A 14,535-nucleotide genomic window follows, 5' to 3' on the forward strand; every position below is an offset into this window, starting at 1 on the left:
TCAACGATGTCACATCAACAATAGCTATATAAAAATATTATTTACTGTAAATCTTTGAAAGTACAGCAAAAATACTGTTTGAAAATAAAGATTTTATATAAAATGTATTATTTTGTTATTGAGTGTGTTTGAAACATTTTATTTCCTCGTTACCTTTGAAATTGGTTTTCCATTCAGCGTTTAATAATTCTGTAAACAGTATTAAATGATGAAAGTAATATAAAATTATTTTTCTACAAAATAAAATTCCCTTTATTAAAATATTATGTAATCGCAATTTATTGAATACTTTTCTATTTATATTATAAAATAGAGATTTGAAGTTAAAAAAGTTATAATGATACATCCGTATAAGCCGTCGTGACGCAGCAGTACAGCGTCTGGCTGCAAGCGCGGTGGCTGTGGGTTCCACTTGGAGGAATAAAAATTTCTAGGTTCTAGTAACCACCTAAATCGCGGCGTTAAGTTCCGAAAATCGAAACGAAATGTCCCCTGTGTAACATAGATCTTTAATAATTATCCTCTCTCTGATACAGCTTTCTACTTGTCTGCTTTCTCAATGTATATTACGAAACATATAAAAAAAACATTAATAAGAATAAAACAAAAAAATAATGTATATGAAGAAACTACAACAAAACTCCATAATTATCTTTAAAAGAGAATTTAAACGGTTTGAAGTAGGCATATAAAAGTTCTCGAGAAACTTTCTTGCTTATTAAGCAAAGTAAAATTGTCTAAAGAGAAATTTGTATTATTAATATATACATGTTTGTATGTATGTATGTAGTCACCTCAAGAACATACTCTATGGAATTATTCAAATTCCAACAAATAAAGTTTTGGAAACTTTTCCAAAGCTAACTCTTAACTTTACAATACGAGTATGTACATACATAAATTAGATGACGACACAATACTAACGAAGTCTTTTCGAAGTTTTCGTAAAGACGGGGCTTCCCCGAGATACCACTTTAATTTAGGGTACAGTATACTTGCGGCGCAAATTAGAAGTATTTATATATTTTTTAGTAAAAACTATACTAAATAAATGAAAGTGTATTTAAAGCATTGACGATATGAAATACGTTTCTAAATAAAATATTTATTTTTTCCACAGGAAAATTTTAACCTTGACTCAAGTTCAAAGTGACATGTAATATTATAATTATAATTTTGAACTTTCACATCTTTTGTGCGACTTACCTTTAGATTCCTAGGTTCTATCTGCCTATCCTGCTATATTCAGGATATAACAAACTGGTGAATACTGCAGTAGTTTTATATTCCTTTATGCACAAATAACAAGTCTCAAGGATCTCTGCACCAACCACCAACTAAAGCCTTAGAGTATGTCGTTTTTCTAGCTGACTCTCTATTTCCATATGTATTCGCGGTATGAAATTTAGAATGGCTCTTGTGGTGGAACATTTGCATTGTTAATTGTGCTTTCCCTGCACACAGAACTTCTGAGACGAGACCGCGCTCTACTCGACTCTACTTTACGGAAATTGAACTATTTTGTATATTCAAATGTTGTAATTGTACAAAATTTATGTTGGAAATAGTTTTATCTTATTTTATTTGTATTAATATGTAATTATAGCCTCGCTTGCTGATCGCTTCGCTCAATCCCTATTTGTTTCATACTGTCGTGATATGAAAGAAATAGAAGTCTTTGAAAGAAAACTTTTTGTTTTTTCTCTTATTTTATAGCAATTACAACAGAATTTAATGATTTTCGTTAATGAAACGTTTTTACGTTTCTAATAATTTTCAAATTATAATTTTAAAATTATGTCATGATAATTTGTGCAGTAGGTATCTGAATATTATGTAACTTTACAATATATCAGATTAGACAGAGGACACCTGGGTCCTAATGTTAAGACGGTTAGTTCCCTTTAAGATACTTCCGTTCCCTACTTTCTCCTGAATTCTCAAAATATTGTACGTTGAGTGGCAGAACTGAACGCCACGTTTTTTCTCGATATCAATGCAAGAAATGAAATAAAAAACAAAATAATTCCCCCGAATGAGAATCGAACCCATAGCCGTCGCGTTTATAACACGTATCCGCTCCACACACATACCTTCACCAATTCTTTCTCCCAAATAGACTAGGTAATAAAACAAAACGAATTCGACTCTTCTGTCAATGCGCAAATCCAGAGCTCCGAACTAAATGCCTGCACGATGCGATGCGATGCAGCCATTCCCTTTCCCGGGCAAATCTCTCAATCCCGGACTCCTCAATCACGGTACCGGGAAACGGGGTTGTACAAGCGGATAACTATTTGAATTGTCTTTAGTATTGTATACAAGTGTGTTTTATTTTAATGTTATTTTCCTTGAATTTGTTTTACATTTTGCATTCCTTTGTTTAAAGTTATATTGTTTTAGTATTGTTTAATTTTTTTTATTTATATTCAGCACATAGCAAGTTAGGCGGCAGTGGGAACCTAGCTTATAATATCTAGACATTATACGGTGAGTGGTGAAACCTAAAGACATACTTTTTTAAGTTTAATTGAATTAACAAACGCAATGCCTCCAGAATTGGTCAGAAAGTGGGGAATGGAAGGTTGTTAATGAGAACAAAGTGTCCTAACACTAGGATCCCATTAAGACCTAGCCTACCCTGCTATAGGATATAACGTGAACCTGAAAAACAGTATTCTTCATATTGCAATACGAATAGGTACAAAATTGTTTGCGAAACTACAGCAAAAATAGCAAAAACTCACCTCATTCATAGACAAGAGCAAGAGATGGGACTACCAAAATTCAATCAATATGTAATTCTGGTTCTCGAAATAAAATGTTCACTCAACATTGTTCAAGGGGCATTCTTCCTAGATGAAAACACATTCCCTACCTAAAATTTGAATAGTAAAATAAAAGTACGCCCGCCGAGGCACAAGCGTGAGACTGTAAACGTAACAGGTTCTGGGTTCAATTCTAACTCGAGGAAATTAAATATTTAATTTTTTTATGTTTTTAGTTTTTGGCGCTGGTAACGGGGCAAAGCACAGCGTTGGGTTCCGTCACTCAACACACATCACCTCAGGTATTTAGTGGAGGATGCGAAATGGTGAAGTGTCTCAATGTGGACGGAGTGTCTTAAAACTAGGTTCCCAGGTTCCCAGAGTTACAGATGTTATAGTATCTATATATATCATTACTTTAAGACATTCAGTAAATCATTCAAATTTGCCTTAAGTATACTATTTGCGTATTTACACATCTGATTATTTTTTTTGTTACGCTGTATCCCGCACACAGCAGGGTAGGTAGAGGGAACCTAGTGCTACGACACTCCGAAAAACTCACTCGGAAAATGGGAACGGAAGTTTTAGAGCACCTAGGTTCCCAAGAACAATATGTTACTACAGTAATCATTTTTCGCCGGAGTATATAAGAAAGAATTGGAAATAAAATGTTAAGCGTAGAGTGAAATTGAACTAACTGAAATTTTTCAAGAAAATTGTTTGATCTTATTACTACGAATATAATATTAAAAAGTAATCATGAAAATTGTTGTACTTTCTGTAATTTCAACTTAATAAAGTATGATCGTGATTTTTTCTAAATTGACTTAATGAAACTGTATTTAACTTATACTTTGAGGCTTTCAAAATTCGGCGGAAAGTGGGCAGCTGAAGTGTCGTAATGGGAACGTAGTGTCTTAAAACTAGATTCCCCAGTCCCTTTGCATACACGTGAGTTTGATCCCCATTCGGGAATTGATTAATGACGGGTATTGACTCCATGTTCGAAGGTGAACAGGTATAGAAATACATATATTGAAATAAAATCTGTTTAGTATTTATAAATATGTGAGTAAAATATACACGGAAAACAAAAAAAAACTATGAAATAACCATAATCGTGTAACCCACGCAGCAGACCAAACCGCCAGCGGAACTCCAGAACTGAATACTACTGAAAATATTTAAAACAACAGTAAAATTCAACATTTAATCTAAAAATTCACATATAAAAATCTAAAATAAAAATATTGAAAAGAAAAATGAAAGCTATATAACATACAATACGAAGCTTTTATATTTAAAAACACACAATCTATCTTAATATCACATTCCTATGTGGAATAAAACCCCGAGAGAGCATTCACGCAGTATTTGCCCCGCTAGGCGGAAGTCGCGGCGACAAAGTATGCGACGGAAACCAGCTGCCATAGATTAATGTACGTTAGAGGTATCATATCTGTATAAAATATATAAAATTCTTCTGTTACTAAATGACAATGGACAGACGAAACTGCAGGAATTATAAAGTAAGCACTAAGAGAGGTTTTCTCGAAATTATTATTGAAGCGGAAGTTAACGGGATTTTTCATTTTATTTTGATTATAGTCCATGTAGCGTGGGCGGTTAAAAAGGAAAAAACTTTGATATTTTTTAGCTTCACAATAGCTTCTCACATCAGGGTTGGCAGAGTTACAACACGAAGGAACACAGTGCTAAGATATTCTGTTCCCATTAATTTTATGACACGAATTCAAGACTTCGTTCCCCATTTTCCGCCGAATTCTGGACGCATTGCATGTTGAGTGGTGGAACTCAATGCTGCGCTTTGCCTCGACAGCAGAGCGAAGATATGAAAATTTAAAATATTTCATTTCTTCGAGTGGGGATAAAACCCACAAGCACTCGCGTTTGCAGTCACACTTAGTGCCCCAGTTCCTGTGCCACGCCTGTCCCTGTGGCAGTGTAGTGTTTGTATTTTATATACATAAAATATGATAAATATGCCTCTGCCTTCTCTTATGTCTGCGGGATACAGCGTGAAGCCGATTTACTGCACTACTAAAAGCCCCCCTCTATTACGGCGTCAAATAACTAATTCTGTAGTCTCTATCATCTAATTACGCTGCGTAACCTACAGGGAACCAGCCCATGGACTATGTTTGTTCATTAGGGGTTTAATTTGATTTTTCTAGCGCGCCCTAATTGCGTTGTTCTTATAATCCACTCATTTATGCGATGCGAGGCTCAATTAGTTAGTGTTATACGTTTTTTGTTTGATTTTTACTATATTTGGTTATTGTTTGCGAGAAAATTGTTTTTCTGGCGCACGTTGTTTATAGGCCCGAGAAAAACAATATTAAGCAATAGAAAAATAACAACAACAACGAAACAAAACCTCCCTTGGAGCTTGACAATGAGATGCTAGTTCTCCTTTGTTTTATAATATTTTTCTTGAGATTTAATCGATCAAATGGGTCTATTGACAAACATACTTCAGATTGTTTATATAGAAAGTCTAAAATATCGTTTTTTTTAATGCATTTTTTAAATAAAGTAAGTAGGTCTAAACGTTTTGTTTATATTAACTGTTGACGAGACAATTTATTTGAAGTATTTATATATTATTAAATATTTTTTTATTTACCATCATAATTTATGTTAATTAAATACACGTAAAATGATTTTATAAAATAGTTTCAGCGCCATCTAGCCATACATGCGAGAACTACGTATACTTACTAAGGTACTACATACATACTTCTACTAAGGACTTCCACAAATGTTTCGACTTTGGATTTCTATATTGAAAATAACAAAATAATATTTAAGAGATTTATATAATTAATTTGTTTAATTTGTTTTGAAAATCAATTATAATATTCTATAGCTTATTGCAAACTGTTCATGTAATATTCATTTGTTCGATGTCCTGTAGAAAGATTGATTATAAGTATATTTTTCGTTTTTCTTAGCTTTCCACTGTATCCCGCACATAAAAGTAGATAGGCAGAGGGAACCTGGGATCCTACCGTTAGGATGCTCCGTTCTCATTAAAATATTGCTGTAACTACTTAACATATTTGCCGCAACGAAGTATTGTGTACTGAGTGGCGAAACTCAACGCCGTGCTTTACTAGGAGGTTAAGCCAGAGCCGACTACCAGAGCGAGGAAAAGAAAGGAATCAAACGCACTACTGTCGTACAGTCTCATGTTTAAGCACCTGCTCCAGGACGGCGTCAATGACCATATTCGAATTCGTTTTATATCACTGACTTTTCTGGGACCGTTGTGGAGTAATGGGACTGGCGTTACATTGTAAACGCTAACGTTGTGGGTTCCATTTTCACACACAGAAAGGAATTATTTCGATTATGCTCTGGTAAGTAGGTAAGGTGCGGTGTTAAGCTCTGCAATTCAACAAGTAACCCAACACGCATCCATCGTGGTCTTTATAATACAATTAATAGCCAGGGTGGCTCTTAATAATATTATATTTAAATATTTTTTTTTTAATTTTTATTTTATTATGGAATTGTTACTTAAGAACTTAGAATATAAAAATACAATTCGTGTATAAATATTTACAAGGACATATTATAAACCAATAAACCAATAACAAATATTTTTTTTATCTGCACGCTCTATCCTGCAAATAGTTGGCTAGGCAGAGAGAAGTTAGTGTCAAGAATCTCATTTAAGAATCTCCATTTTTTAAATACATTTGTTAATTACTATAGCTGGTTACTAAAGAATAAAACAATTATAATAGTACTCAGTTGTGTATTAACATTAAATATTTACAGATTTTGCACATTTATTAATAGTTTTGCTATCATAATGAAAACTTAACTTATTTCTTAACTAAATTGAAATTACCGTCTATTATATAAAAGTTAGTAGAAAATACAGAATGAACCTGTGAAACATGTTAAGGTAGTTACGAAACGAAAGTACTATAAGAAAAGTAAAAAGAACTATAAAAGAATTTTATTTACATAGACAAAACCAGAGTCAGTTAATTATTCAAATGTTATTAATAACTTACATACTAAAAAAAACAATATTAACTGTAAGGTAAATATGTGACCACTTTGTTATTTTTAAAACTATTTTATTACTATTTTTATTATTATCGTTTCTCTTTTATATTTCTTGGGTTGTTTCGACCAGATAATGCGTTGGAACTATAGAAAATATGGAAAACTAAATTCTATGGTTTAGGTAGGGCTATGGAAATGGGGAATATTATAATTATTTACTAATCGTATTATAGCTTTAAGGCTTTGATTTAGGTTCATTTTTCTTTAGAAATTATAATATAATTATTTCTTAGAGTCGAGGTCGTCGTGTCGCAGCTGCTTAGTGCCTGACTGTAACTGCGATAGTTGTGGATTCGATTATCAATTGAAGAAGTAAATTAATATCATTTAATTGCTCTGGTAATAAGACGAAGTAAGGCGTTGAGCTCCGCCTATCAACACGCAATTTATTAAATAGTATATCTTTGGATTGTATTTGCTATAATGTATGATATAATTATCTTTTAAATGTTTTGTATACAAGAATAATATATAAAAAGTTACAAATATATATATTAATATTATTAAATACAACAGAATAGTAAACATTCCTCTGCTTCATACATTAATGAATATTTCTTTGGTTTTAGAACATTGCATTTATTTATATCCTTTTATTTACAAAAATAATTAATTTAAAACTATCACATAGAAATAAACCAGATTAACTAAACAATAATAACTCTTACATAATATGTATTATTCTTAACGTATGCAGTATAATAATGATTTATTTTAATTATAACTTATGGCCCAAGAGCCGAACTTGGCCGAACGGTATTGGGTGTATGCAGGAAAACTTTCAGAGAGAGCCAGAGAGTTTTTCTGCATACATTTTCATTCTTCTCCATTGAGACACTTCAGTTTCCCACTTTCTGCCGAATTCTTGAAGCTTTGCGTGTTGAATAACGGAACTCAACACCGCGCTTTGCCACGTTACCAAAGCCAGGAAACGAAAATATTAAATATTCATTTCACCGAGTCGGAATCAAACCCACAATCGTTGCGTTTACTACGACAGCACCACAACGGCGTTAATATATTTTCTTAGTCAATATGTGTAATTTTTATAATGTGTAGAATGAAACAAAATGTGAATGTTATTTGTGCCTATGAAATCCTTAGTGAAATTTATTATTTAATTAACACTTATCAACTAAATTCGTTACATGATTATTCTAGTTTAAGCTATTCATCCTCCCATTAGAGATGTGAGGACGTTTTCTTTACTATCTTCATCGTAATATTCGTTGTTTTGTTCTAAATTAAGGCCATAATCTCCCAGAACTATAGGAACGAGTAAGAGAAGAAGAAACCAGCTGAGTGTAGAAATGGATGCGCCTCCTCCGAGTGTAACTGAAAATTGAGATATTGAAATTTAATACCTTGACAAGCAAAGTAAACAAAATCTAAAAAGATTTAAATCACAATTGACTAAGTGGTTAACAGTATATACAATTATACAGCCATACTAAAATAAATAACCAATTTTCCATAAATATTCTAGTTCTTAATATTGCAAATGTGAAAGGGAGTTTGTCGTTAATTTTGTGTTTTATGTCCTTGACATCGACTTCTTTTGGAAAAGAAATATTTATGAAAGAAATATAAAAAATATATATAGTCGTTGGTTGGATTTTGACCATGTCAGGATAAATAATATCTTTTTTAGCTTCATGCTATAAAATTAAAATAACGGAACAATCCAGTGAGTGGAAATTGGTAATCGCAATAGAAGCTACACCACTCTGCAACGGCAATTGCAATCATCAATCTTTTAATACAACATAAGTTGAAGTTAAAAAATTACATACTTCTCTCAGGTCTTGGATCAGTTTCAGGAGTTAGAAAGTCCAGTTTTGCTGATTGGTTGTACACATCATATAGAGTCGCGTAGCAAGATACTCGTAACCTTCCTCCAGGGAATAGTTCCTGGGTTACTTTCAATTCCACATTGACTTTGGCTACTAGAAGACCACTGTCTGATGGGTGTAAGCTCGTTTCTGATGCGCTTATCTGAAAAGTAAATATAATAATTGTTATTTTTTGAAGAAATAGTTTTACTTATAGGATTTTTAAATTAAATTACTCTTGAAGTGGATCCGTTCTAATAAAAAAGGATCATCGAAATCGTTTGGCGTGATATTAAGTTATTCTGAACGCAAATTTAAGACTTATATAATTTTCTCACGGATAATATTATCAGAAACGGACCAAAATAGAATGGGACCACAAGGGAAACATTAGCTTTCAAATAAAAAAAGAATCATCAAAATCGGTTCACCCAGTCAAAAGTTCTGAGGTGACAAACATAAAAAAAATACAGTCGAATTCATAACCTCCTCTTACAAAAGTCGGTTACTAAGCAATATATCTAAAATCCAATATATATTCTATATTATATACTATTAAAAAAACAACAACAACAATTAAATTAAAACCTGCAAATGGAACATTATTAAAAACCAATTAATACTTTTGAAATTTGTTCAAACACAGCATTTCTAAATGCAATCATTTAATTTGAAATACACTTCCGTATCTCGATATTATTCATTGATTCATCGTTCTATTGGAGCAATTTTGCCGCGAGATACGAGAGGAGAGCTCTCTACTACTATAATGTACTTCGAGAGCAATTATTCTGTTTGCTCCTTAAAACTTCATCCTAATTGTGTATTTGAGTTTCTGTGACTTCAATTCAAGATTGTTGTATTGCTAGAAGTTATTTGTAGACTTGTAGATAATTAAAAAATATAGCTTAGTAGTTGCTTAAAAGCTTGAGTTTCGCCCTTAGTAGGGTAAGCATAGAGTGTCAAGACACTACTTTCTTCGCTTTCCAATTTCTAATTCGAGACTTTGCTTATTGAGTGGCGGAACTTAACCCCACGATTTGTGTTGCTGAAGCCATGAACTAAAAATATTAATTTCAGCGAAGCATTATATCCACAAGTACCATAGTTAAAATAAATCGATGTCCTACTGATCTGTCCTAGACTAAAAAGACTTGCAGTTAACTTGAAAATGAAAAAAAATAAATAAATCGAGATGTCTATAAAATATATCTTTCTATAGACACGAAGTGGAAAACGGAGTGATATTTACACCAATCATTAATCACATATCACAAATACAAATATACAAGTAACTAGAAAAAATAGTAGGTCACAAAAACCTACATTTAGAAAAGCTAAAAGAAGATATTTTATTAAACTTACCGTTTCTTCATTGACAAAGACAGTGAGATTGGTTGCCGGACGCGATGGTGGCGATGTGCAGTTCGCTCGAAGCATCTCACCAGGTTGATAGCGATCTTTATCTGTCACAAGTATTGGTTGTGATGTCGGTACCGCTGGAAATATAAGAAAAGAATGTTAATATTAATATAAGACATAAGACTGAGGTCCTCACTGTAAGCGGAAGGATTATGGATTGGTATTAGCATTACGTTCTCATGTAATGCGAGCATTGGAATGGTAATCCTGCACGAAATTCAAATGATCTTAAACACAATTTTTTTTTAAACATAATTAAATTAAATTATATTTAAAAAAAATTAAACTTTAAACACAATTTAATGCTTAAAATATTCTTGGACAGAATATCTTCGATTTTCGCAATTATTACACATTTTAAATGAAACTTTTTTGTATAAGCGGATTTTTAATAATAGAATTGAGGTGGTTTAGTAATATCCAATCTAACCATTACATTAAGTTTGACAAGTCCATCATCCTCGATGGAGAAAACAGACATAAGAATGATCTGCGAGGCCATTGAAATACTAAAATATCCTAACTTCAATAGAAGATAGGTTCGAACTTTCTACCACCCACTTATTAAAACTTTGAAGTTCCAAACCCACTATAACAGAGGTTAAGATACAGTCAGATAATTCCACAAGAAACCAAGGTAGACGCAATTAATAAACCGTTGGCTACAGCCAAACTACAGTTTGCAATAACAATTTTGTAAACTGACAGACCTATCTCAGTCTCTCTATGACCACGCACTACCGCAAAGTATTCGAATCGTCTAATTTCCAAAAATGTATATTTGTATAATACTAAATATACGCAATTATTCCGGTTAAACAGTTTTATTTGAAACTTGGACTCGCAATCTTATACTTAATTTACTTTGTAATAATTTGGAAACTTAAACTAAGTAAGGAACTTCAAAGCTTATTGTGTTCTCTTGGGTAATTATAAGATCGCTTATGCATATTTTTATTAATAAACGATTTCGGGCAGTGATTAATTTACTTGTAATGTATAAATAAGTTTTGAATTAAATTATAGCAATTATTATTAACTAGTGACCTGACGAGACATCGCTCTTTAACATGTTATATTATCGATTAATTAAATATTTTTTTTACATAAACTATAGCCTACCTTACCATACCTTATTCTGATCTGATGTAAAGAATATAAGCTTTAAGGTTTGATCTTTAATAATATTTATAACTTTTGCCTGAAAGTGGAAAGACCATCTATCCTCACAAACTCTCATATTTATTATATTAGTGGGATATAGATGTTTCATCAAACAAGATAGACAAAATTCGAGGTAATTCTAAAAAGGTAGAATGTTCTTCTGCTTGAAAATAAGAAATAAAGGAGCGAACTTGGTTGAAAGTAATTTGAAAACATTGAATAAGAAAATTAAAATCTTACTACGGTAAACAAATTAAAACAACTTTGGTAAAAAAGTAGGGGAGGGTAGAACTAGTTAAACATATTTTTTAAATTAGTACAAATTATCTTTTAGTACAAATTATTATAGATCCTAATGGAAATATATAGTAGGGGCGGCGAAGAGGGGACTTTGTGGAGTCATTCGAGCGCATCAGATTAAGATACTGGGGATTCCTTGTACTCGGTTACATACTTCCACCAAATATGAGCTTCCTATGTATGGCCGCGCGTCTAGGATAAAGGATCAGATTAGTAAAAAAAAATTGATCATCGGACATTCTCGAGCGCGTCAGATTAAGATAGGGTAAGTTAGTTACATGCTAAATCGTGTATATTCCACTAATCTGACAATTTGAGAGTGACGCAAAGGCGGGAGAGGGCTCCAAAGTTGTAAAAAAAAAACGTTATCTGGACATTCTCGAGCGCGGCTAATTTTTTTTTTATTTTGAAGGGAATCATTCAAGGATTACGAAAAACATATAATCTGACAAATTCCACAAACCGAAGTAATAGATTTTGATTGATAAAGTTTAATATACCTAAGAATTGCATATATTCCTCTCACCGTATTTCTATTCCTATCGCACTCTTTTTTTATTTATTGGTCCCTAACTCATCAATGAAGATGATAAATTAAAAAAAATACTTGAAAAAAAAAATTTTTTTTGTACTTTTTTTTTATAAATACAAGTATTCTATTTCAAACATACATTCTTTTAGTTACATTCTATTTCTTGAGCTTTTCTATTGATTGCGTTCAATGAATAAAAAAATTGAGGCCAGTCGTAGCGCAGTGGCACAAAGTGTGACAGTAAAACAGACTGGTTGTGGGTTCAATCTCCATTCCAGGAGATGAAATATTTATTGAAATTTATATTTCCATTTCTTCGCTCTGGTGTCGAGGCAAAACAGTGACGTTAAGTACTGCTACTCAACACTCAATGCCTTCAAAATTTGGCAGAAAGTGGGGAACAGAGTGTCTTAACCTTAGGTTCCCTCTGCCTACCCTGCTGTGTGCGGGATACAACGTAAAGCTGACTTGTTTCTTGTATTGGTTTAAAAAAATATTAATAATTGTCAGATTAAGCAAGTCCCTTCAGATAATCGTCTGATTTTGAGATATCACGTCTAGGGCATGCAGATGAACCATATATATCTTAATCTGACGCGCTCGAGTATTTCAAGATGACGATTTTTTTTTGCATTTTCAAACAACGATTACGAGCTTGCGTCACATCCAAATCGTCAGATTATTACATAAGAGCTTTTTTTTAGGTTCACTTAACACCCCCTTAGAAAATCTGACGCGCTCGATAATATATTTTTTTTTGCCATTTTTAACTCTTACGTATGACCACCTCCACCACGGAAACTGTCAGATTAACATATTTTCATGCTTAAGAAGACGTAGGCAATTGATGATATCAATATCTGACGCGCTCGAGTACGTCCATGGAACAGTTTTTTATTACATTTTTGAAAATCTATAACCCCTCAACCCACCGGTGAAACGAAATTTTTTATATGACATTTTTTTCTTGTTATCATCTAAGCTTCGCAACCCAATAGGTCTCCATGACGCTCGAGTGACTCCACAGTTTGCTGCTTCGCCTCCCTAACTAATAGGGAATATACATACTTTTAATAATTAACTATTAGAGCTACAATCCATAAAATGTAGAAAATACATTGTACGCCTTAGATAAAGTAAGTTGCAAAAGAATGGAGCTTAAATGTTTATTGGAAACAAGGAGTAATGTTTCATTTTTATTAGCTTCACACTGTATCCCGCACAAAGCAGGGTAGGCAAAGGGAACCCAGTGTTAAGACACTTCGTTCCCAACTTTTCGTTACGTATTGAATGGCGGAACTCAACGCCGCCCTTTGCCTCGAAACCAGAGCGAAGAAATGGAAATATATTTTTGAAATAATTATTTCATTTCTTCATGTGGGGATCGAACCCACAACCAGTCGATTTATAGTCACAATTTGTACCCCTGCGCCACGACTGGCCTATAATGGATAAGGGAGTAATGTAATTTGATTATCAAATATTTTTCAATTATTTTTTACAGGCTAACTGACTTTTCTTTCTACCATAAAATGATTTGTTATACGAAATATAGCATAAAATATTTTGCTTGCCCAACATCTCTCTATGCTCAACAAGCCCTACTCTACCCTACCTATATACTTAAGTAGATAACATCTACAAAATTAAATCCACCTTAAAATACTATCCCAAAAGCACTAATAAACTGATATATTTCAGCTAAATTGGATTAAAGTTGAACATTTAAGTTATTTCTAACGTTATAAAGCTGTACAAGTTTGTTTTGGACTGGTTCAGATTGTATTAAGTACTTACGATAAAACAGGTAAGCTTCTATTTACCCGCTTGATTGTAAGACTTCTAACAATATTTGCTTTAGAACATTTGAATTGAAAATCAAAACGTATGTTTTGCTTCGTTCTGCCAGGTTTGTTTGTTGGGTAGTTTGGTTATTAGTAAGGCCGTAGTTGTACAACTCAAGTAATCGTGATATTGCGGGTTCAATTCCTGATCGGAATTAATTATTTTTATTTCCCTATTTTAGGTAGATACAGAGTGGCGTTGAATTCCGCCACCCAATTGGCAATATCTTGAGCTTCTGTGAAAAAAGAAGTTAACAGAGTGTATTGACACTAGCTAGGGTCTTTCCACCCACCTTGCTATATGCAGGATGCACTGATTGATATTCTTTAATACTTTAGAATTAAAATTAAATATTTATTAATGTATTTATTCCATCATTGTAAATTATAAAATTGCAAGAATAAAATATCATCTATGCATTAAGTGTTGAATAATTCACGCATTGATATTATAAATCAGATTTAATATTATAATATTAACACATCACACAAGAAAATAAGGGAGATTTGATACTAGTGCTCTCCAGTCTACCCTACTGTATGTGGAACATAGTTTGAAATTAATA

The 14,535-nt window shown here is 32.6% G+C and overlaps 1 protein-coding gene across 1 annotated transcript in view; it reads right to left on the bottom strand.

Annotated features, from left to right (window-relative positions):
• Positions 1-6,538: 6,538 nt before the first annotated feature.
• LOC146539800 (uncharacterized) overlaps positions 6,539-14,535 on the bottom strand; it is an 82,883-nt gene continuing 74,886 nt past the window's right edge. The window contains exons 4-6 of the mRNA XM_085207820.1: positions 10,073-10,206; positions 8,669-8,870; positions 6,539-8,210 (exon numbers count right to left, since the gene is read on the bottom strand). Of these exons, the coding sequence (XP_085063946.1) occupies positions 8,047-8,210; positions 8,669-8,870; positions 10,073-10,206 (500 nt within the window). The 3' untranslated portion in view covers positions 6,539-8,046. The remainder of the gene's footprint in view (positions 8,211-8,668; positions 8,871-10,072; positions 10,207-14,535) is intronic.

Source organism: Heliconius melpomene, chromosome 3, assembly GCF_056956725.1.
Source record: "Heliconius melpomene rosina isolate 202511_hmr_F chromosome 3, ASM5695672v1, whole genome shotgun sequence".
In the NCBI taxonomy this organism is placed as follows: Eukaryota; Metazoa; Arthropoda; class Insecta; order Lepidoptera; family Nymphalidae; genus Heliconius; species Heliconius melpomene.